At 37.5% G+C, this 25377-nt stretch overlaps 1 protein-coding gene across 2 annotated transcripts in view; it reads right to left on the reverse strand.

The window, feature by feature from the left end:
* Positions 1 to 262: 262 nt before the first annotated feature.
* Positions 263 to 25377, reverse strand: part of OSTM1 (osteoclastogenesis associated transmembrane protein 1) — a 32552-nt gene continuing 7437 nt past the window's right edge. Inside the window, exons 2-6 of one of the 2 annotated variants that reach the window (XM_001148469.5) lie at positions 21974 to 22088; positions 12263 to 12360; positions 8455 to 8622; positions 6674 to 6839; positions 263 to 2285 (exon numbers count right to left, since the gene is read on the reverse strand). In XM_001148469.5, the coding sequence (XP_001148469.1) occupies positions 2230 to 2285; positions 6674 to 6839; positions 8455 to 8622; positions 12263 to 12360; positions 21974 to 22088 (603 nt within the window). In that variant the 3' untranslated portion in view covers positions 263 to 2229. Of the gene's footprint in view, positions 2286 to 6673; positions 6840 to 6941; positions 7005 to 8454; positions 8623 to 12262; positions 12361 to 21973; positions 22089 to 25377 lie in introns of those variants that run through there. The other variant, XM_009451784.5, reaches the window with a different exon arrangement.

Raw genomic sequence — 25377 nt, forward strand, 5'->3', positions numbered from 1 at the left:
CAGGCACTTACCACCATACCCAGCTAATTTTTGTATTTTTTGCAGAGACAGTGTTTCGCCGTGTTGCCCAGGCTGGTCTCGAACTCATAAGCTCCAGCAATCTGCTTCAGCCTCCCAAAGTGCTGCAAATACAGGTATGAGACACTGTGTCCAGCTGACGGTACTCATAAAAGTAGGCATCTAAACTCAATACCTGAAAAACAAATGTGATGTTAAATTACATCTGAAATTTTAAAAATGTATTTAAAAATCCAAATAAAGCTTACAATTTCCTTATTTCCTTTATTTTAACATGTCAAAAAAACACTTAAAGATATTCTTGTAAATACATATAAGCTGTGTGTCAGCATTCAGTACTATGCAAATAATTTTTCAATATGACAAAATGAAAAATTTACACACTTTAGGGTAGCGCTTAATACTTATCTTTGAAATCTATTGCTGATGCTAGGTCTAAAGAGCAATGACTCAACCAGAAAAAATAGTAAAGGCTGCCTTTTCCTTTTTAAAGTGCTTATTAGCTTTATATCCAAAAACAATGTTTTTTACAAATACATAATACTGAAAGGTGCTCAAAAAGTCACCACTTACAGAATTGAACATGTCATTTTCTAACTCTGCACATGTAAACTTGTTTTATCTGCATTAATGAAGATTGCTTCAAATGGCTCTCAATCATATGCTTCAAATCAAGACAGTGCTAAGTTCCAGCAGCATAAACAGTGACAGCAGAACAAACCCCAGCACATTTTCAGTGGATCACAGCAGATCAGAGAAAGTGTAACAGCTTTTGAGTATGTTATACATCCAAGAGCCTTATATTTCACTCCACATAAACAGTAAACATAAAAGAAAAAAGCAACACTTTGTCTCCCTATAGAGCATTTTATAGTATAGGAAGGGATTCAAATTATCTTTTTAACAAAACTCTTGTTTCTATATAGAGGAGATTTTATATTCTTAATGTTTACAACAAAGCCTATTTCCACCAAAAAAGCAAGAAGAAATTAATAAATGAAATCCTGAACTCTAAAAACCTAAGAAATAAAACTGTGAACAATTCTGAAACGGAGTGTTTTTTCTAAAGGCTAATACAAACATACCAAAATAGAATTTCTGAGCATGAACTATGTGATTTCATTTCAATGGTATCACTTTCATCTGACTGAAATAATTTAGAAACAATAAGGATGATCTTAATCTCACTATTTTCTGCATGAGACTATCGTTCCGATTCATCCCCTCAATACACACCACTGTCCAACAGTCTTACACTGAGCATCCTCTCAGGTCCCTTTCTGCTCGCTGAACCTTAAGCTGGTTTTACCCCTCCTGTCTCTCTTCTCCAAAATCCTCTATATATCTTAAGAAGAAAATATTCCTTTAAAAAATGACAATTTAAATACAGTGTGATAATGCTACATTTGATTTAAAGTAGTAATAAATTATAAATCGCCAAATAACTTAATGTAATTCACGATGCAAATCCTTGGTATAAAAATAATCCATATTGCCCTGAATATAATAAAGCAATCCAGTGATTTTTAAATTACTTATGAAATAAAGGCAAAAATAAGATGTAAAATACTATTTATAAAAGTCAAGTAAGAAACCAGTTACCATAAATCTTTTTACAAAGATAAATGTAATGTGGCTTACTACTTTTAAAAATTGTCAGGGAGGTTTGCAATCAGTGGTTTCAAAAATGACTCTAGGGAAACTAGAGACTGAATTATATATTATTGTGATGTACAACATATTAACTATATATATAACAATAATACTGCAATGGGGGGTAATTAAGCTACTTCCTAACAAGTACATTTCTTTTTCAAAGTCTTTGCTGTAACTGATTAATTTTTAAATGTTAGTTTTCAAAAACTTTTCTACTTGAGATACTTATGTTAGTAAGAAGATACCAGAAGTCTAGAATAGTAATCAAATGCCTATAAAATAAAATAATGATTGTTCTTGCATGTTCTGTTATTGTGACAAATACACATTAAAATAGATAACATTGCTATGCCTGGAAATTAAAAATATCCAAATCTGTTAGAAAGAAGTGGAAAAGGAAAGAAAAATCGAAAATTCTTATTTAAAAATGGATCTGAAGTCCTTGTATTTCTTAAGAACTTGACTTGTCAAATCACAGTTTATCTTCTTTCTGAAACCAAGTTGTGTCTTCCACCATTCATTCACGTGGTATGTCAATTCTCCATTTTGTAGGTCTCAGTTTGAATTTTCCTGAATATTTGCAAAACTGGTACTGGACTTGAGACGTTTGGCTAGATAAATCAAAAGAATTATATTTTAATTTAAATTTAATTATCAAACATGATTATTTACTATTTTTATGTAATCTATAGTATTTGTCTATTAATTCTATGTTTGAATCCTAACAGTTCCAGCCTTATAAGAATTAGAACCTAATTAAAACTTTTTTCTACCAACCTCAAAAACACATAACTTTGTTAGAAATTGCACATGACTTTGTTAGAAGCAGTACAAATAAAACAACATCATTTATATCTTCTTGAACATCACAATCTTAAATATGTAATGTACGTGAAATAAATGTATTTAGACAATGAAAGTGCTATAAGGTAGAATAACAAAATTATACATCTAAAAGTCTAAGTTAGAAATCCAAATCTGAATTTCTCTTAAAAGAATTCAGTGAAAACTTCCCCAACCTGATAAAGAGCATGTACAAAGATTCTATAGCAATCATTATGCTTAACTGTGAAAGACTGAATGATTTTTCCCCCTAAGATCTGGAATAAGACGAAAATACCTGGTCTTGCTTGACATCATGCCACTAATTTATCACCAGCGCAACAAGGCAAGAGAAAGAAAAGGAAAGCTATACATATTGGAAAGAAAGAAAGAAAACTGCTTCTATTTTCAGATGAAAAAAAAATCAGTGAAAGAACTCTGTAATGGGAAAAAAAAAGACAAAAACATTTTAATGACCCTCAAAGAAAAGTGAGTTGTATATTATTATGGAACTCTGTATTGTAAAAAAAAAAATTTTAATGATCCTCAAAGAAAAGTGAGTTTTATGTTATATAAACACACAAACACATATGGCTGCTAACAAAATACGTTACCATCAATTCTGATTTGATGCTAATGGGACTGAGTCATTAGGGTTAATAAAACAAATCATGGCTATTTGGCTTGGTAATATGTTTTGTACTTATAGTTAAACATGAATGTTTCTCATGTTCTAGAAATGAAAAACAATCATGCCCATAGTGAGAGTATTTTATACTGAGTAACTAAGAGTCTCCCTACTTCAGAGCTTCACAAAACTTGGGTAGGGGTTATGATTTAGAAGCTCTGCAATGGGACCCTAGTACCTGTACTTTTTTAAAGCTCTGCAGATAATTCTGATGTGTAGCCAAGGATGAGAACCAGTGTTTCTGGTTTCTTTTTTTATTTTATTTTATTTATTTTTTTTGAGACGGACTCTCGGCTTTGTCACCCAGGCTGGAGTGCAATGGCTCGATCTTGGCTCACTGCAAGCTCCGCCTCCTGGGTTCACACCATTCTCCTGCCTCAGCCTCCCAAGTAGCTGGGACTACAGGTGCCCACCACCACGCCCAGCTAATTTTTTTTTTTTTTTGGTATTTTTAGTAGAGACGGGATTTCACCGTGTTAGCCAGGACGGTCTTGATCTCCTGACCTCATGATCCGTCTGCCCCGGCCTCCCAAAGTGCTGGGATTACAGGCATGAGCCACCGCGCCTGGCCTACCAATGTCTCTGGTTTCTTTTTTTTCTTTTTTTTTTTTTGAGACGGAGTCTCACTCTGTCGCCCAGGCTGGAGTGCAGTGGCGCGATCTCAGCTCACTGCAACCTCTGCCTCCCGGGTTCAAGCGATTCTCCTGCCTCAGCCTCCCAAGTAGCTGGGACTACAGGTGTCTGCCACCACGCCCGGCTAATTTTTTTTTGTATTTTTTAGTAGAGATGGGGTTTCACCGTGTTAGCCAGGATGGTCTCAATCTCCTGACCTCGTGATCCACCTGCCTCGGCCTCCCAAAGTGCTGGGATTACAGGCGTGAGCCACCGCGCCCGGCCTGTCTCTGGTTTCTATCAACTGTAAGTGGAAAATCACAACATGACTTCCTGGACGAGTGTACTGCTTCAGCTTAAAATAAAGGGAAAACTTAAACTAAAAACGTTGGCCTAAACTAAAATCTACTTCTTAAGCCTTCAGTAGATTTGGGAGGCAAACCAAATCAATAGTTTGGGTTTTTGAGAATTACTTTGTTAAAAACTACTAGAAGTGATCTAGCTTCTGACTAAATTTCAAATGACTTAACAAACTGGCCAAGTTAAATACGAATGAGTACATACACCTACATCTTCCTTGCCTTTATATTCCCTACCTGATAAATCCCCACATCCTTTAAAATTCTAGCCCAGGGATCATCTAACGGTGAATTTCAACACCTCTAATGCAGTTAGCTCCTCCCTTCAGGCAGGGAAGACAAACAAATAAAGTAGAGAATAAATGAAAAAGATGATTTAAATAACCAATTATTTAATTTAAATTAGTTTAAGTGATTAAGTGCCATTAAAGAAAGACGGCACAGAAGAACAAATGGAGAGGCGTATTCTTAGACTGGGGAGTCATAAAAGGTCTCTTTGAGCAAGTAACTTTAGAGCTAAGACCTGGCTTGCAAGAAGCCAGGTAAGGAAAGAGGGAAGGGCCTTGGAAAAGGGGCAGTGTGAATGAGCTTGGTAGTGGAGAAGAACAGAAAGGAACCAGACTGTCCACAGCACCATGAGCAATGAGGAGAATGGATGTGACGAGTTTAGAAAGGTGGCTATGGGCCAGGTCATGTACAGCTTGGAGAGCAGACCCTGGAAAGTAAGTTTGGATTTATTCTAGGTACAATGGGAACACATTAAGCGTTCCAAGTTAGTAGAGAAACATGGTGAATTTGTGTTTAAAAAATTATTCTAGCCACTATGTGGCGTATGGATTTTAGTAGATCAAGAAATGGAAGGAGGGATACCAGTTAAGGGGCTCTTGCATTAGTACAGATAAGAGATGAAGATGGTTTGGGCTAGGGTTTACCAGTGGAGGGAGAGAAACGACTAAGCAGAACTGGCAGCATACTTGCTAATGAATTAAAAGGGGATGAGAGGGGAATGTGGGAATGGAAAAATAAAAGAAAGAAAATAATTAAGAAATGACTACAAGGTTTGTGGCTTCCATAGCAAATAGTGACACTGGTAGTGACTTTTACTTTGATAGCAAACAAAAAATCCTGATCAGAAGCAGTAAATACTTTCCATAAAGTTAAATAGATTACCAAGGCAAATAAGATGCTAAACTTTAAAAGTATACCAAGCTCTGAAAAATAGTTTCTCAATGGTGAGGTGCCCACAATATTTTGCTATTATTCTAAGTAAGTGCTTTAAGGACCTGAGCTACTGCATATTTACAGAATGCTGACAGCCTTCAAAAAAGCTTTAATAAATACACCCATGACAAAGACTCTCCCCTCTAGTAGCTAGCATTTTAAGGTGACAAAACATTACAAATTCAGTTCAAACTGATCTACAGGTAACCTTTTTTTAAAAAAATTATATATATTAGAAGTGAAGTTATATGAAGTAGTGATCGAAATTTATAGGGAAAAGAATTTTTATATCAGACATTCCTAGACTACAAATAGTATTTAAGAGAAAAGAAAATTAACCTTTTCCCCTAAACAGTTCTCTTTTTTAAAAACTAAAATTATTAAGGCATAAGCCCGTACTTTCATTCTGATAATAAACAAGAAAGCCACGTGACTTAGAAGCCACTCTTCCTTAGCTGGATGGGATCTCTAGTTAGTGCTTCTTTTGCTCTGGCCTATTTCATAGGGAGAAAGAAAGGGAATTAATATGTATTGAGCATATACTATTATATCAAGTAATCTCCTTGGAACTACGATTCCAATTTGTTCACAAACTGTCTGTTATGTCAGCTATAGTTTCTTCCTGCCTGCCACACTTAGGTGGTTCTACCATGACTCCGATGGGTCTAAGAGCTGTCTGTATCTCCCTGCTATTGCCATGTTAGGAGTACAAAGCCTCTGTTGTTATTCTTCTGTTGTTGCCAACCTTATTCCAGGGTAATCTAGCTTTCTCAATTTAATCATCTGAAAGACACGCGTTTTAACTTTTTTTTTTTTTGAGACAGTCTCACTCTGTCTCCCAGGCTGGCGTGCAGTGGTGCAATCTCGGTTCACTGCAACCTCCGCCTCCCAAGTTCAAATGATTCTCCTGCCTCAGCCTCCCGAGTAGCTGGAACTACAGGCATGCGCCACCATGCCCGGCTAATTTTTTGCATTTTTAGTAGAGATGGGGTTTCACCGTGTTAGCCAGGATGGTCTCGATCTCCTGACCTCGTGATCCGCCCGCCTCATCCTCCCAAAGTGCTGGGATTACAGGCATGAGCCACTGCACCTAGCCCTGTTTTAACTTTTTATTGTCTACACTTATAAAATTTTCACAGATCTCTTTCACTAGTAAGCATGATTGTAAAACTTAAAGCAGAGGGTCCTTTTAGGCTAATGTACTTTGAGTTCTCAGAGTAGCTATCATTTCTAAACAGGCCTAAATTTTTAAAATACAGGCTTTTATCTATAAAATAAATAATTGTAAAAAACTTACGCAGAATGAGTTTGCGTTTCTTTTGCTCTGAGTGAAGAAAGCTACTAAGGTAGAAGACAACTGGTAGAAAGAGAATGAACACAGAAACAGCAATTACAGGCACTGTGTCACTGCAAGGGACTGAACAGTTGAAAGTTCGACTCCATAGTTTTCGAGTGATGTTCATCTGGAACAAGAGCAAACAACATCTTTCTATTTTATATTTAACTTGTCTTCAATTTCTTATAATTATTTTGCTAATAACTAAACAGGAATCTAGAATTTAGACTCAATACATACCTCTAAAAACCTACTGATAGTTGAGGACAACTTCTTCTGCCAGGAAAAAAACCTGGTTCAAAATACAGTCATTGTAGAAATTTATATCCGTACAGAAATTTCATATTCTAAGTCCATAATACTGACCAAAGTATTCTAGAATGTCAACCATTTGTACATTCAAACAAAGAACTTATATGAAGAGGAATATAGTTAGGCCCTGTTTTATTCATTTACAAAATATTTATTATTTATTGAGAGCCTACTAGAAACCAGGTACTGTTTTAGGCAATAGGAATGGAGCAGTAAAAACAAACAAAAAGCCACACTGTACATTTCATTTTAAGTGCTTTTTACCATCTCGAATATTATTGGTTCTTATAGTTCCCTCTGAGCTGCTGTGATAATTCACACATTCTCAATTCTTAAGCTCATTAATTCTGACCTCAAGTTCTCTACTTTGAGCCAATAATTTCTCAGTTTCCTCTAATGCCCCAAAACTCCAGCATCATAGTGCCTAAAAAGGCATGATTGCCATCTAGTGGCACCCTATGTAAAGGCAGGCTATAAAATGGAGAAAAAAAAATTTTTTTTGACCATTCAATTAATACATGTTTATTAAGCCCATTATATGCTAGACTGTCCTAAATACTGTCCTAAATACTGAATAGTGAACAAAAAAAGCCTAAGTCCTTGTCCTCATGTGGCTTATATTTTAGTGAGGAAGACAGACTAAAAATAAATAAATAAATATTTTCAGATGGTAATAGATATAAGAAAATAAAACAATGGAATAGGAAGTGATTGAGGAATGGCTTCTGAAACATGTAGTGAAATCCAGAAACGTCTTTTTTTTTTTTTTTTTTTTTTTTTTGAGACGGAGTCTCGCTCTGTCGCCCAGGCTGGAGTGCACTGGCACAATCTCAGCTCACTGCAACCTCTCCCTCCTGGTTTCAAGCGATTCTCCTGCCTCAGCCTCCTGAATAGCTGGGATAACAGGCGTGTGCCACTACACCCGGCTAATTTTTCTATTTTTAGTAGAGATGGGGTTTCACCATGTTGGTCAGGCTGGTCTTGAACTCCTGACTTCGTGATCTGCCCGCCTCAGCCTCCCAAAGTACTGGGATTACAGGTGTAGTCACCGTGCCCAGCTCAGAAACTTCTTAAATTAGCAACAAGTGCACAAGAAACTGAAATATAAACATATAACAATACCTACACCTCTGCAAATGGCACATATTTTCAAATTTAAAAAGATTAAAATGTACCAAAGCATCAACTCACTTATGAAGTACCTAATTAATTTCTGTTTTATTTTTATCCTAACCATGAGACTACTAAGGAAATATCCATTTTGGTTTAACAGACCAGGATATTCTAAAACTTTACTACTTTATAACTAGTTATTTTTGGTTGAAGACAGAATATGCAGATTCCACCCTATCACCAAAAATAATAATCATACTGAAGGTACATTCAATAACACTCTAAAATATGTATCACATCAGAAGCAAAGTACTTACTGCATCTTCCACATCAATGCATAAATGTGTTCCAGGTTCAGCCTTATTCTCAAGTTCATTCATTTTTTGCATTTCACTGTACAGACTACTCAGAGTTTTGTATGCTTCACGGCAGTTTTTGCATACTTCTGAATAATTTTTTGTCTGTAAAAGACTATGTGCATTCCCCTAAAATGACAAAGGCACATGTAATATATACAATAAACATTATATACAATATCTCTTTAATGTAAGCTATTTACGCTTCTAGAAGACGGGAAACAATATGGTGTGTTAAAGTGCTAAGCTGTGATGTTGAGTAGGTTACTAAATCACTCTGAGTCTCAGTTTTATCATCTATAAAATAAAACGACCTCTACTTGTATTATAAGTCCGAAGGATTAGAGACCCGGTATGTGAAGCAGATGGCAAACTGTTTGGAACTTTCTAGGTGCCTCTAAATTTTCAAAACTGCTGCATTAGCTAATGTTAACTGAGGATAACAATAATTCATATGCCAAATGACTAGTAACTAAATACAAAATTTCCTAAATTATCTCATCATCACAAACCTGCACTTATCTATCCTACTCTCACTGAATAAATAAAATAGGTTCCTGCCTATGCTGACTTGAACACCATAGTTTATCTTACTGAGACAGAACTTTTTAAATGGAAAGGGAAAAGGCACCACAACTGCATCCCCACTCAACTCTCTTATCACAAGGCTCATAATCCAGGCCTTTCTAGTCAACAAAAAGGGCCAAATACCAAAGAATTGTATAACCTAAAATGAGGATAGTGGAGGTACATAAAATATTATGCTACTAAATCTCAATATTTTGTACTTCTAGACTGACACTTGTCTTTTCAAGAATAAGTTTGCTAAACAGTCAGTTCACACCTTTGCTTTCTATGCCCTTTATTCTTTACTTTGTAGTATGAAGAAAGAATATTAACTGAACATTGGGATGAAAGAGAAAAGAGAAAAATCAAAGTAATTACACTGATGTTGGCCCAACAATGTTACCCTCACCATCTACTTGACAGAAAAACTAAGTCTCTCCTTAGTCTGCTACAAGAAATAGCCCATTGCTTGTTTTTCACAGAACAATTGTGCACTTAGTTAAAAATTGAGCACAGGGCCGGGCGCGATGGTTCACGCCTGTAAACCCAGCACTTTGGGAGGCCGAGGTGGGCGGATCACAAGGTCAGGAGATCGAGACCATCCTGGCTAACACGGTGAAACCCCATCTCTACTAAAAATACAAAACTTAGCCGGGCGTGGTGGCGGGCGCCTGTAGTCCCAGCTACTTGGGAGGCTGAGGCAGGAGAATGGCGTGAACCCGGGAGGCTGAGCTTGCAGTGAGCCGAGATCGCGCCACTGCACTCTAGCCTGGGTGACAGAGCGAGACTCCGTCTCAAAAAAAAAAAAAAAAAAAATTGAGCACATAATCCATTTAGCTAAAATTGTGCACACAATCTAGATGGGGAGTAATTTAACCTTTTTTTTTTTTTTTTTTTTTTTTTTTTTTTTTTTTTTTGAGACACGGTCTTGCTATTTTGCCCAGGCTAATTTCTAACTCCTGGGCTCAAATGATCCTCCCACCTCAACCTTCCAAAGTGCTGGGATTACAGGCAGGTGCCACCATACCTGGCCACAGTTTTTATTCAAATTTAAAATGCACATATCTTGGCCGGGCGCGGTGGCTCACGCCTGTAATCTCAGCACTTTGGGAGGCCGAGGCGGGCGGATCATGAGGTCAGGAGATCGAGACCATCCTGGCTAACACAATGAAACCCCGTCTCTAATAAAAATACAAAAAATTAGCCGGGCGTGGTAGCGGGCGCCTGTAGTCCCAGCTACTCGGCAGGCTGAGGCAGGAGAATGGCGTGAACCCGGGAGGCGGAGCTTGCAGTGAGCCGAGATCGCGCCACTGCACTCCAGCCTGGGCGACAGAGCGAGACTCCGTCTCAAAAAAAAAAAATAAATAAATAAAATAAAATAAAATGCACATATCTTTTAATAATGTGAAAGTTGCAGACATTAGGATGAAATCACCTTTTGACAGACCCAGACAAAATAGAGACAAAAAGAGTCCTTGTTTCCAAGGACTTTCTAAAAACCCCACAAGAAACCCTTTCACGCCCTTCATTGCAACTCCTGCTTTCACATGGTTTATCACTGCCATTCTTTAGGACTGCAGTAATTCAGATAAGATGCACTCAAAAGAACACTTGCCCAGTAATGGCATCGCCACCAATGAACTGACAACTTGGCTTTGAGCCTCTGGAACCAATGAACTCAGTTTCCAAGCAGCCTGTGTGAACCTCTCCCTTTTTGCTAATAAAAGCTTCCCTTTACCCTTCCCTCACTGGATGTACTGGTGGTTTGCCAGTGCATTCCAAATTACCATACTTCTTTCTTATTCCCTAATAAACTCATCATATTTGGAGATAATTTTCTCTAGTGTCTTTTTCTTAGGCTGCCAATATAGTAATTCCACTTCTAGAAATCTACCAAACTCATACAAGTACTCTAAGTTAAATGAAAAGAAGACTGTTTATGGTGTACAATTTAAAACTTATTATTTCCAGAATTTTCCATTTAATATTTTTGGACTGCAGTTGGCCACAGGTAACTGAAACTGTGGAAAGTGAAGCCATATATAAGAGGGATGACTTTATAGAAAAATTGCTATTTGAGTGTTACAACACACATCAGTCCACTAAAGGCTCTGAAGTCCTGTAGTAAAGCATTTCCCAACCTTAATGGAATACTAAACCCTTTCTGATAGGACATCTATTAACATGCTGCAGAACAAATTCTAAGAAATGTTCACCTAATTTATTTTATTTTATTTTTTTGAGACAGAGTCTCTCTGCAACGCCCAGGCTGGAGTGCAATGGCACGATCTCAACTCACTGCAACCTCTACTTCACTACAGGCATGCACCACCAAGCCTGGCTAAGTTTTGTATTTTTAGTAGAGACAGGGTTTCACCATATTGGCCAGGTTGATCTCGAACTCCTGACCTCAAGTGACCCGCCTGCCTTGGCCTCCCAAGGTGCTGGGATTATAGGCATGAGATACTGCACCTGGCCCAATTTTTATTATTCTCAAGGAAATTCATAATTCAGTGTTACCACATTTATTACAGAAGAAATCATACATGCTTATACCCTAAGCATGTGTACATCTACTATGGGGATTACTTACTTGTTATGTAAGTTTCAAAACTACATTTTAACCAGAGTTCCAACCTCGTCCTTCACCACGACCAGGCAAGTTCCAATACCAAAATTCAAGAGTCAGAGATAGAGATGGCAATAATCTACAAGGTTAAGATTCTTAAAGCTACCTTTTATTATCATAATTCAATACTCAAAGTTATCTTACTAAACAGTGCTTTTTAAGGTAGGTAAAACATACTTAAGCAAATTTCAGGCAAAGAATAAACTTCCTATAGACAGAATCATACTACACTGCAAAATACCTACGTAAGTCAGATTGAAAACCATTGTGTTTTAATTAAACAATCACACACCTCAATCAATGTTTTCACAATCATTATCTCACCAGATTCTCATTACAAAATACTTGAAGATAGGCAGGATAGATATTATCTCCATTTTACAATGAGAGAACTGAAGTTTTCATGATTTGTAAGTAGAAGAACTTACTTAAGAGCAGAAATCCAGGTCCACTAACTCCTCTACATCATGAATTTAGATAAATATCAATAATTAGTGCTCTAAAAACTTGGAACTGCACATTATTCCTTTGTACAAGGCAGCATTTTAATTTTAAATATTATATATAAAATACCTGAAGGTTATGTTCAAAGCAGGTCAGGGTGTGATTAAATAGATTAAGGAAATATACTGTGCTGTTTGATAATTCTTCACTGTTGTTTGTTAAACAATCTGTCAAAAAAATTCAAAAAGTATATTAATATAACCCAAGGAACAATTCTATGTTGTCATTTATATCTTAAGCTATCAGCTTCGTTTCACACTACAGTAATTCTTTATTCAAACAAGCATGAATTTTCCAAATATATGAAGCTTACTCCTTTTATTTTCCAAAAGTTAAAAAAGTCATAACCATTTTCATGAACATGTTAAAATAATCACATACTCTCTTTTCATAAAAATATACCAAATAAAATTCAAATGGACTTTTGATGGCACAAGGTCATAATCACGGAATATCAGCTATCAAATGCTGCCTTAACAGTGCTATTTAGGCATAAGACTGTTTACCCTGCATTAATTTTACCGAAACTCATATGCCTTATCATTTTTTGTGTCAAATTTCATAGTTCTCTGCATCTTCCAACTTCACTAATGAGTCATTTATTGTACCTAATGGGGTAACTTTTAAAATTCGCTCTTTCTAGTCCATCACGAGTTGGGAGCCCAGAGAAACAAACTGGTGAGAATTTTGCCTAAAATACTGACGTGGGGGCTTCAAGTAAAGTCTAGAAACAAAATTGTTTTACATTTTTAAAAATCCTACATAAATGGTATTTCTCTGCAACTGGCTATTCTTGCTTAGAGTTAGCTCAAGTTCACTCATCCCTTTTATTTTCTATGTATGTGTATATCACAATTTATGTATCCATTTTCCCTTCTTCAGGGAATAATCTATTCTTCTTTTTTTTTTTAAGAAACGGGGTCTTGCTCGGTTGCCCAGGCTGCAGTGCAGTGGCACAATTTGCCAGCTCATTGCAGACTTGAACTCCTGGGCGCAAGTGATGTTCCCACCTCAACCTTCCAAAGTGCTGGGATTACTTAAAGGCATGAGCCACTGCGCTCAGCCAGGGAACCTAGTCTTTATCCTCAGGTAAACCTTTGTCTTTACCTCTCCTTGTGTTCTCAGCCTGCTATCTCCAATAGAGGTTCAACTGCCTGGTTCCAGATCTTGGAACTTGTGGTCAGTCGTTTCCATCTGACTCTCCTAGAATCCTTGCCCTCTTTATCTTCCACATATTCACAGCCATTTTCATCCCTGGACAGTCCCCATCTACTTTCTGTACTCTCAGTCTGGTTACAGAATACTACTACAGAAATTCTAAAATGATAATGAAGGGACTCAATTCAAATTCATGTGTTCTGATCTCGGGGCAACAAAATGATCCTTGTAGATGCCCTACTAATTGCTCTGCAAGGGATGTTCCACATATTTTTTCATCTCTAGTCCCAGCCCTACTCTTGTTCCCCTTAATTTCAACAGATGGCTTTGTATTATGCCCACCTTATTTAGAAATTCAGGGCCATCAGATAGGATCTCTCTCAACTGGAAGTGGAAAGACAACATGCGAAGCTATTGCAATTACCCAGGAGAAAGGCAGCAAGGCAAGTAGAATTTGTGGAGAAAAGAGAGACTGACTAGGTAGACACTAGGATATGACACACTAAGGGACATCCATGTACTCTGACAGACAACAATTACTACAACGAAAGTTAACACTTACTAAATACTTGCTATGTTCTAAGAACTATGCTTACACTGCACTTTAAACACATTTGCCCATTTAATTCTTGCAGTGATTCCATGAGGGAAAAATTATTATCTCCATTTTATAAATAAGGAACAGAGATAGGTTTAGATAAATTAAGTAAGTTGCCCAAGGACATAAAACTGGTAAGTAAAAAGCTAGACTCTGTACTCAGTCTGATTCTTGAGCCTGCACTCTCAAACACTGCAAAATAAACATATTTATATCTACATTCTAAACCATTAAAAGTTCAAGACTCGGAATCTACAAATACATGCCACTGCCTACTCCCTCCACTACCCATAGATATCTTACACCATACAGGGATTCAGGCAGTCCCCACCAACTGATCAGAGTTAGCAACTGAGATGAAACCTAAACCTGGTAGACAGGGGCAGACAGCACAGTAAAGCTCCTTTGTGCAAATCAGAAAAAGATATTCCCTCTGGGTAGACAAATTACAAAAGGTCATTCCTGCCTCCAGAAGCTAAGCTGGAATTCAGCCCCATTCACCTCCTTGTACAGCCCCCTTGTGCAGGGCTCCTTCTGCACCCATTGTACACAGGATCCTCTTGGTAAACCTATTTCAGGAGTTGTCCCCTCTCTGAACTCACATACTCTACATTCTCTGAAGCTTTATCTTCTCCAGAACATGAATCTCATTCTAACTTCTCACCCTTATTTAAAAAATCTGAGGGATCACTACAAATTAGGAAACTAAGCCACAGAAATAGGTGATATGCTGATGATCATAACACAAGTTAATAAGCCATTGATATAAAAATAGGCCAGCATGGTGGTTCACACCTGTAATCCCAGCATTTTGGGAGGCAGGTGGATTGCCTGAGTCCAGGAGTTCGAGACCAGCCTGGGCAACATGGTGAAAACCTGTCTCTACAAATAATACAAAATTAGCCAGGCATGGTGGCATGCATCTGTGGTCCCAGCGGCTTGGGAGGCTGAGAGGGGAGAATTGCTTCAGCTTGGGGAGGTCGAGGCTGCAATAAGCTGTGTTTGCGCCACTGCATTCCAACCTGCATGAAAGAGTAAGACCTTGTCTCATTGCCCCTCTTAATGCTAGTTTAATATCATCATGAAGTAGCCCGCAATCCTTTTAGGGATGAGGCAGAGTTGATATAAATAAAAACAAACAATTACATAGTTTTTGTACATGTTTACAAAAACAATTATATAGTTTTTGTAGTTGATGTGTTGCAGGGAAGTTAAGGGAACACAATTTCATTCACAACAGTTGTACATCTGTGTTATAATGAGCTATGTCGTGACAACTGACATAACAATATAGGGATAAAAGGGGTCCACATACTGCCAGCAAAAGTAGTATAAAGTGCATTATCATGAGAGAGCAATAGCAAATTTCTTCTATGCAAGATACATAATTAAAACAAATAATTTCTTTTTCAAAAGCAATTTATAAAGAAAGCTTCTCTGAAGAACAAAAGAACTTAATTTCTTTTACTAATAATTACATTAATGCAGTACCATCAAAACTTTTTCAATGATCATTAGATGGTGGTAACATAAAGCATAAAGCAGTTCATTTATATAATGGGGTTAAAAAGTCTTCATTATTAAAAAGCCATGACTTTCTGAATCGAAATAACAGATCTCTAGTAAATTCCTTTTTTATCTTTTTGCAGGAATTGGGAGCTTAAGATTATAAACAGTGAGAAGCTGTATGTTTTAGAAATTGGTGAGTTAAAGAATATTAATAATAATAAAGCTTCCTTTAAGCACTAAGTGAAGTGGTCATTATGAATTTCCTTCATCTTAGATAATCAATGGAGCCTCATCAAGGGCAGATTAGCAGAGTGGCTTTCTCAGAGAAGGCTCAGGCATCAGCTTAAGAGTCATTCTTTTTTTTTTTTTTTTTTTTTCTGAGACAGAAGAATCTCACTGTCACCCAGGCTGGAGTGCAGTGGCATAATCTCAGCTCATTGCAGCCTCCAATGTGCCCGGCCTCAAGAGGCATTCTTAAAGGTATTAAGGATTCAAGTTAAGACCTCACAGAGAAACCTACTAAATTATCATAACAGGAATTATGCATCTTTAAATAAAGCATTTGGCATCTCTTAGGAATTTTACAAAGATCTTTGCTGTTTTTCAAAACTAGTTTTATAGAAAATAGCAGAGATAATCACCAATTTAGGGTAAGCTTCAGAAAATAAAAATAAACTACGGAAACTTTGTACCTAAATGACCTAATTAAGTTTAACAAATATGAAAACTAAGATACTTTAAATTATAAGATACAAATAATATGATTATAACGCTTAGTACATTTCCCTCTGGATAAAATATGGGAAAGAAAGGTTTTGGGCCGGGCGCAGTGGCTCACGCCTGTAATCCCAGCACTTTGGGAGGCCGAGGCGGGTGGATCACGAGGTCAGGAGATCGAGACCACGGTGAAACCCCATCTCAACTAAAAATACAAAAAAAGTTAGCCGGGCGTGGTGGTGGGCACCTGTAGTCCCAGCTACTCAGGAGGCTGAGGCAGGAGAATGGCGTGAACCTGGGAGGTGGAGCTTGCAGTGAACTGAGATCGCGCCACTGCACTCCGGCCTGGGCGACAGAGCAAGACTCCGTCTTAAAAAAAAAAAAAAAAAGTTTTGGTTAATTGACCTTCTGGTTAACCATTAAGTACTATTGTTGTTGCTTTTTAAAGCATCAAGACATACATTGTATGTATTAACTGAAAGTTAGTTTTCCTCTGATGAATCAGAATATACATCGGGATTACACAGTGGTTCAACAGCATCATTATGCTCATTAATTATCACCCAGATCACCTGTATCACTGAAGATATAGGTTGCTCATAAAGAAAGAGTTTTCAGTGTGTAAGAACAAATATGTGAACTGATAATTTTGAGGCCTATCTCATTACAATAATGCTTCATACTGGACACTGCTTACCAAAGAACCAAAACACTAAAGCAGTCATGAACTCATCAAATCTGGTCATTCTGCTGATTATTTAACTGTTGTATGCACAAGATAAGCAAGAAGGGTCTCAATAACAAGGCTATCCCTATGTCAACAATACACACCTTTAAAATTCTGAGAAACCTTTAATATACTCTCTTTACTTTTTGGCAGTCATTCTCCATCAGAAACAGCTAGTTTCCATGTTATTTGTAGTATGAGTAGAAAGAGTTGCACTCTTAACACTTCTTTTGACCTTCCATCAATTTCCAATAACCAGTTTCCTACCAAGACTAATACCATTTGAAGACACAGGAATTCTGAGAAGAAAAGGGATGGGAGTAGTACATAGATGGCATTCTCTCCTCTCTTGGATTCCTAGCCTTCCTTTCATGAATAATAACTGCAGAGACTAGATGCCACCCCTATTTCAAGCTAAATTAAGCAGAACAGAAAGATAGTTTTGGGCAGTATACTCATTTTAATAATATTCTTTCTAGTAATATTTTACCTTTTATGTTTTTACATTTTTTCTGTTATTTAATAATATTATTTTACAAAAATTCTAATAGCCCCTATTATGGTCTGAATGTGTCTCCCAAAATTGATATGTTGAAACTTGATGGCCAATACAATAATATCAAGAAGTGAGGTCTTTAGGAAGTGACTAGGTCATGAGGGTTCCTTCTTCACAAATGGGATTTACTCTTCCACTTTTCTGCCACATAAATGGGATGATGAATGATGATAATTTTTAATGCGTAATTCTGGAAAATGAAATAGCTAATCTCTCTAACCACATCTAACATACAAATACTCATCACAGATTTGAACATTCTGTTAAATTTTTTAAATTTCTATATATTTTTGAATACATATTAAATGTATATGGCATAAAATCCAAAGGGTACAAATACAAATACGGTGAGAACTAAATCTTCCTTTCTTTCCTGCCCACACAGCTATCCAACTGCCTTCCCTCAAAATACATATGTATTTTTAGAACACAAAATATCATACTTCTCTGTACCTTGCTTCTTTTACCTGAGACCATATGTCTGGGCCAAATTAATTTTAATTGGGAAGAGTCTTTTAAGTAAGTCATATCTAATTGCTTAGCATTTTATTTGGTCCTCAGAAGTTCAATGTAAGGAATATTTTCAAGATAGGATGCCTCACAGAAGAACAAAATACCCTAAGAATTTATTCTAAAGCATTTTATACCTGCCATACTGAGTATGCGGTAAAACGTTTTCTTTTCAACTAACTGGGGAAAAAAGGTCTGTACTTCGAATTAGTGAAATCTTTATTACAAAACACCTTTTAAGCCAGGCACAGTGGCTCACACTTTCAATCTCAGCACTTTGGGAGGCCAAGGAAGGAGGATTGCTTGAGTCTAGGAATCCGAGACCAGCCTGGGCAACATGACAAAACACCATCTCTATTAAAAACACAAAAATTGGCCAGGCATCCTCATGCTGCCTGTAGCCCCAGCTGCTTGGGAGGCTGAGGCTGGAGGATCACTTGAGCCCTCAAGAGGTGGAGGCTACAGTGAGCTGAGATTGTGCCACTGTATTCCAGCCTGGGCAACAGAGCAAGACTCTGTCTCAAAAATCAAACAAACAAAAACACCTTTTAAAGAAAAAAAATGCCCTGCCTCTTCTAAGTATATAAATTTAGTCACATCTGTCAAAAGAAGTGAACCCCTGGCTCATCTGAAGGTAGTGAGTTATCTCAATTAATTGTTCACAGTTGGTTACAGATCGAACTCCTTGTTCTACTCTTTCCCCTCTTCTCACTGCTGCACTTGACTAGTCTTAAAATAAAATTAAAAAATAAAGAAGTGAATCCCAGTATATATCCACTTATTCCAATTAACTGTTTTTAAATTATTTATAATTAACATATTTTTCTATGTTAATGGATTTTTCTAAAAAGCTTAAGAATACTTAAAAACAGGTCTACATATGTTAAGCAAATGCTCTTCAATCATATTTATACTAGAAAATTTTACTCTGAAAAGTAAAGGATATGCTAAAAAAAAAAAGTTGTGTTAGTCAAGCTTCGGAAACAAAATTTTAAAAGTCAATATTCAATATACCATGGTATACTGACAAGGGAAAAAAACTGGCTGGGGCTTCTTATCCCGTTTTAGTTTTTCTTCATATGAACTAAACAAAAAGACAAGTCTTGATAAAAGCTAAGCTACTTAATGACTTATAGGTACACAAATTTTTAATCTATCCTTCTATTTCCAAGGCCCCTCCCTACTTCACATTTTCTTTCCTTCTTGCCTAAACTATAGCAGTAAACTTCTTACTGGTCTCTCTCTCTTCCAATGAGGTTCCATGAAAAAAGGATCTTTGTAGTTTTTTTTTTTTAAAGGCTTAGAAAGTGCTAGGTTAAATGATGTTTAAAAAACCTTTTTCTTTAAGACAGGGTCTTGCTCTGTTGCCTAGGCTGGAGTGCAGTGGCACAGTCATAGCTCAATGTGGCCTCCAACTCCTGGGCTCAAGCACTCCTCTCACCTCAGCCTCCCAGGCAGCTGGGACTATAGGCATTTGCCACCATGCCCAGCTAATTTTTTTCTTTTCTTTTCTTTTCTTTGTAGAGACTCTGTCTCTACAAAAAATGTTGCCCAGGCTGGTCTTGAACTCCTGGGCTCAAGCAATACTAACCATCTTGTCCTCCTGAAGTGCTGGGATTACAGGTGTGAGCCTCCCCACTGAGCCAAAAAAAAAACCCTTTTAAAAAAATCTCAATGCATTTAATATTCCAGGTGCATTGTAAATCCCAAAGATATTACAACATACAGTAGTCAACTCCTATCTTCAAGGGATATATTCCAAGACTCCCAATGGATGCTTGAAACCAAGTATAGTACCAAACCTTCTATATACTACGTTTTTTTCTATTTCTATGTTTTTTTTTCTAGTATAGTACCAAACCTTCTATATACTATGGTTTTTTCTGTTTTCTATATCATACCCATGATAAAGTTTAATTTATAAATTAGGCACAGTAAGAGATTAAAAACAAAAACTAATAATTATGTTACTATTATTAAAGAATTAGTAAGTAAACTAAGGGTTACCTGAACACAAGTAGTGCCATACCATGACAGTTGACCTTATAACCAAGATGCTCCTGAGTGCCTCACAGGAGGGGCAGCATCTACAGCATAGATATGCTGCACAAAGGGATGATTCGCAGCCCAAGTAGATGAAGCAGGATGGCATGGGATTTCATTATGCTACTCAGAATCATACACAATTTAAGATTATAAATGGTTTACTTCTGAAATTTTCCATTTAATATTTTTGGACTGCAGTTGACTGCAGTAACTGAAACTACAGCAAGTGAAACCATGGCTAATAGAATACTATATAATCATAATAGGAGAATACTATATAAGCCTTTCTTTTCTTTTCTTTTTTTTTTTTTTGTTATTGTTGTTGTAGATAGGGTCTCGTTCTGTTGCCCAGAGCGGGGAGCAGTGGCACAATCATGATTCATTGCAGCCTTGACCTCCCATCTCAGCCTCCCAAGTTGCTGGGACTACAGGCACATGCCACCAAGTCCAGCTAATTTTTTATTTTTTGTTGAGACAAGGTTTTGCCATGTTGCCCAAGCTGGTCTTGAACTCCTAGGCTCAAACAATTCTCCCACCTTGGCCTCCCAAAGTGCTGGGATTACAGGTGTGAGCCACCATGCCTGGTCTATAACCCCTTCTTAATAATATGCTGATATTCTAAGCAGTATAAAAAATGTTGGCCCAAATAGTATACTACTCTGTCAGTCAAGGTCCCACTTTCCCTTGCTAACTTTACCTCCCACTATGCTTCCTGGAACATCTGTTGCCCTTTTATACCTCTGTGCCTCTGCCCATGACACTACCTGCAATGTCCTTCTCTCATTTCTACTTTTTTTTTTTTTTTAAGACAGGGTCTTGCTCTGTTGCCCAGGCTGGAATGCGGTGGCACAATCATATCTCACTGCATCCTTGAATTCCTGGGCTCAAGGGATCCTCCTGCCTTAGCCTCCCAAGTGGCTAGGACTACAGTCACACACCACCATGTCCATCTAATTTAAAAAATATATATTTTTGTAGAGATGGGGGTCTCACTATGTTCCCCAGGCTGGTCTCAAACTCCTGGGCTCAAGCAATTCTGCCTTGGCTTCCCAAAGTGCTGGGATTACAGGCGTGAGCCGCCTCACTGGCGTCATCTCTACTTATTGAAATCATGTCCAATAGTACAGGCCTAGGTTCAAAAGGTAGCTCCTCCAGGAAGTCATTTCAAATTCTCCCCAGTAAGATTTATTTTCTTCTTCCTCCAAGGACTCTATAACTTTATTAAAGCATTTATGTGTCTGTCCTAGGCTGTATTTGTAAATATATCTTTCTCACTCATTAAATTATAAGACTTGAAAAATAAGAACTGCCTAGCACATAGTTGGTATTCAAAACATCATCTGAATTGGAAGTGATTTTAATTTTTCCAAAGAATATCTAAAAATAGATCTTATTTTATTACACAATTACACACAAACCTGCAAAGAAGGTAGAACAGATGTCATCATCCCACCCCACCGCCTGCCACACACCACTTGACAGATTACTGTAAACATCATAATTATTATTATACTAAACAGTTAACATTTCTTGAACACTAAATACGTGTCAGGCATTGAGCTAAGTGCTTTACACAATTTATTTCATTTCATTCTCAAGGCAACTATTTAAGATAGGTTCTATCATTACCACCAATTTACAGATGAAGAAACTGAACTTCCAAGAGGCAAAGTTTTTCTCCCATATCTGACAGCTAGTAGGTTAGGGCTAGTAAGTGGCAGAGCTTAGAATCAAACCCAAGGCTGTCTAAATCCAAAGCTCATAGTAACTGCTAAACTTTTCTGCTTTTCGCTATTTGCTCAGTTGCCATTAATAAACCATGGTGTCCATGACAGCTTATTTAAACTTAGCAATAAAAAGTATTGTCCAGCTTCAAAGATCCCAAAATTCACTAAAATAAAATCTGATATCTGTACTACTGAACCATAACTGCAACATGAAAATGAAAGAATTACTTACTTGCACAATTTGCCTCCTGCCATGTGGTATTAAAAAATTCTGAGAGAATCACAACTATTTGCATTCTATCTGCCATTAAGAGACTTCTGGCACAACTCTGACTCTCTGAAGTATTCTGTAACAAAAAGAAGACAGAAAAATACAATCTGAGTATTTTTAGACTTTGCAAACAACTTGAGGCAAAAACCTTACAAAAATAACATTTATTATAAGCTTTTTAACATTTTGTTTGATATGATCAGATGCTAACATTAATAATAACAATGATAATAAAGTAATTAGCAGCTAACATTTATTGGTACTAGGTTCACTTGCAAAGGAAGAAAATCTTTGTATCTAAATAGTTTGTACCCAGATGGAAAAATATGCTTTTGTAGATCATTTTAATAATGAAAGAAACTCATGCTATGCAAATAATAAACCCAAGTTCCCAAATCATTTGATCCTTATCTATTTCCTTTCCCTCGTGCCCCAAGCAAGGAACTAAGTCCTGCTGACCCTTAATTCTTTCAAAGTTATTTAACTCCTACTATTTACTAGGCACTATAAAAATCCTGAAGTTCTGAGGATATAAAAAGTATAAAAGAATGCCATCAATTCTGGGGCTTTGAGAACCTCTCGCAGATACACAGACAAGGAGTTATACAGTGTGATGAATAATAAAAGAGAGTGGTAACTCCTGGGAAACAAATGATCAGTCATGTGGGAGAAGAAATGGAAAAAAGGAGAAAAGAGGGAGAAAAGGAAGAATTTCTGCTTTAAAATATTTGCTGATGTTCATTTTGGGAAGGTTATCTTCTTTGTAGCTTAGTTTTGTCATCCCATTAAAAGGTACATTTGAATGAGTGCTTGCTTTTAAAATAGTGAATTGAACAAAACATTTATTATTATTATTATTATTATTATTATGAGACAGAGTCTCACTCTGTCACCCAGGCTGGAGTGTAGTGGCAAGATCTCAGCTCACTGCAGCTTTTGCCCCCCAGGTCCAAGCGATTCTCATGCCACAGCCTCCTGGGTAGCTGGGACTACAGGCACATGCCACCACACCCAGCTAATTTTTGTGTTTTTAGTAGAGACGGGGTTTCACTATGTTGGCCAGGCTGATCTTGAACTCCTGAACTCAAATGATCCACCCGCCTCAGCCTCCCAAAGTGCTGGGATTATAGGCATGAGCCACTGCACCTGGCCATGAACAAAACATTTTAAAAGACCCTTTTTTAGAATTACCTTCTGAGCAATACCAGCCATAGAAGAAAATTTTCTATTATCACTTTTTTTTTTTTTTTTTTGAGATGGAGTCTCACTCTATCGTCCAGGCTGGAGTGCAGTGGCGCAATCTCAGCTCACTGCAACATCTGCCTCCTGGGTTCAAGTGATCCTCCTGCCTTAGCCGCCCGAGCAGCTGGGACTACAGGCACGTGCCACCATGCTTGGCTAATTTTTATTTTTAGTACAGATGGGGTTTCACCATGTTGGCCTGACTGGTCTCGAACTCCTGACCTCAGGCGATCCACCTGCCTCGGCCTCCCAAAGTGCTGGGATTACAGGCATCAGCCACCATGCCTGGTCTATTATCACTTCTTAAGTAGAAGTAATAATATTGTATTAATACAAGCCTGGGTCACTAGCTAGTGACCTTGGACAGCTGACCCAACCTCGCTAAGGTTCAGTTTCAAAATCAGGGGTCCTACAGTTACTGTATTAAATGAAAAAGCATACATTAATCACTCAGCACACTGTCTGGCACACAGTGACTGATATATGCTATTTCACCTAGCTACCATGCTGCCAACCTGAAGTGCTCTAAGTAGGTTTAGTTGGATAAGTGTCATTAGTTGGTTAAGTTGAATCTTCATAAGTAGGTGACTGGCTATTTTAAAAATCAATACAGTAGAGCCTGTATGAGTGTTCAATGTGTGGAATAGTTCGGTTGAGGAAGATATCAATGTAGTTTTGAGAAGTTAGGAAAGAGTTCATGAAGGAAGCAGGATATGAACTAAGCCCTATATTGAGGAAGAGAAGAGGATTCAAAAATAGAAGAATTAAATGATCATGGGGTGAAAGTGATAATGATTATGTGGTATTCGGAGAGTATTCAGTAGTCTATGAAAGTAGGGCTATTAAAGGGCTAAGTTAGAACAAGGTTATGAGAGGCCTTGAGGGTCATGAGAGTTAGCCAGTGAGAAATTCTTTAAGATTTATGAGGAGGGTGTCATGAAAAGCAGTTTGAGGAATACATCTTTAGGCCGTGATATGTAGGGTGAGGAGGCAGGGAGACTCATTACACTACTTCCATAGATCAGGTATAATGAAAGGATGATGGCAACAGTGAGGACAGAAAGGAAATGATTAATAATCCAAACGATGATGAGGTACTTACTTAGTACTTACCAGTTCTAAATGTTCCAACTGCATTTCCTTATTTAATCCTCATAACAACTCTATGAAATAGGTAGTGTTAGCTGGGTAGAGGGTAAACTATCAGAGGTGACTGAGAAGGAAGAATTGGAGAGATAAAGAAAAATAAGGAGAGCATGATGTCCTGTAAATCAAGGAAAAGGGAAGGGGTGGTTATTTGTGTCAAATCCTGCTGAAAGAATTGGAGGTACATCTGTCAACACTGGCAGTATTGGTGACACTAACAAGAATGAATTTGATGGAGTCCTTGGGTGTGAAAGTGAGATCAGAGTGGGTTGAACAGGGAATGGAAGATGAGGACATGGGAAGAGTGAACCTAGACAACTGCTGAAGAGTTTGGCCTTGATGGGGAGATAAGAAAGAGAGGTCACTAAAGAGCAATGTGGGACCCATGCGTCATTATCCTGATGCATGGTTTCTTAAAGCATGATATCCACCTATATATGTTTAGGTTTCTCTTCTGGACAGATGTCCCTTTAAAATGGAAACTGTCACATCTTTGTATTCCCAACACCTCGCCAAGTGACCAAAAAATCAATGGTCCTTGCTTATACTTAGAACTCTTAATACTCAAATCTATCCTAACTACTTAGCAGAACCCTAACCATCTTGAAGCCAGCCATTTCCTTTGATCATGCCTGCACCCAGGAAGTCAGGAGCTGCCGGCAAAAAATTAACAACACAGATTAATTCCACAGTAAATCCATAATCCCAAACCATACCCCTCACTTTTCTGTCTGCTCATTCTCTCCTTTTTACAACTGCTATTTCAAATCCTCTCCACTCTCCCAGAAACTCTGATCTCTCTCCCACTCTTTACTCTCAAAAGAAGATCTAGCCTCCTGGATAATAGAAGCCTTTGAGCTGAAACTCTAACCTGCCTACCCCTACATGCAACCTCTCCTTCTACCCTCCCATTAAGGTGGGGAAGGCATCTGTCCTTTTCAAGGCCCATCTCTCTGAGGATGCCCTAGATCCCATCT

Source organism: Pan troglodytes, chromosome 5 (genome assembly GCF_028858775.2).
Source record: "Pan troglodytes isolate AG18354 chromosome 5, NHGRI_mPanTro3-v2.0_pri, whole genome shotgun sequence".
NCBI lineage: Eukaryota > Metazoa > Chordata > Mammalia > Primates > Hominidae > Pan > Pan troglodytes.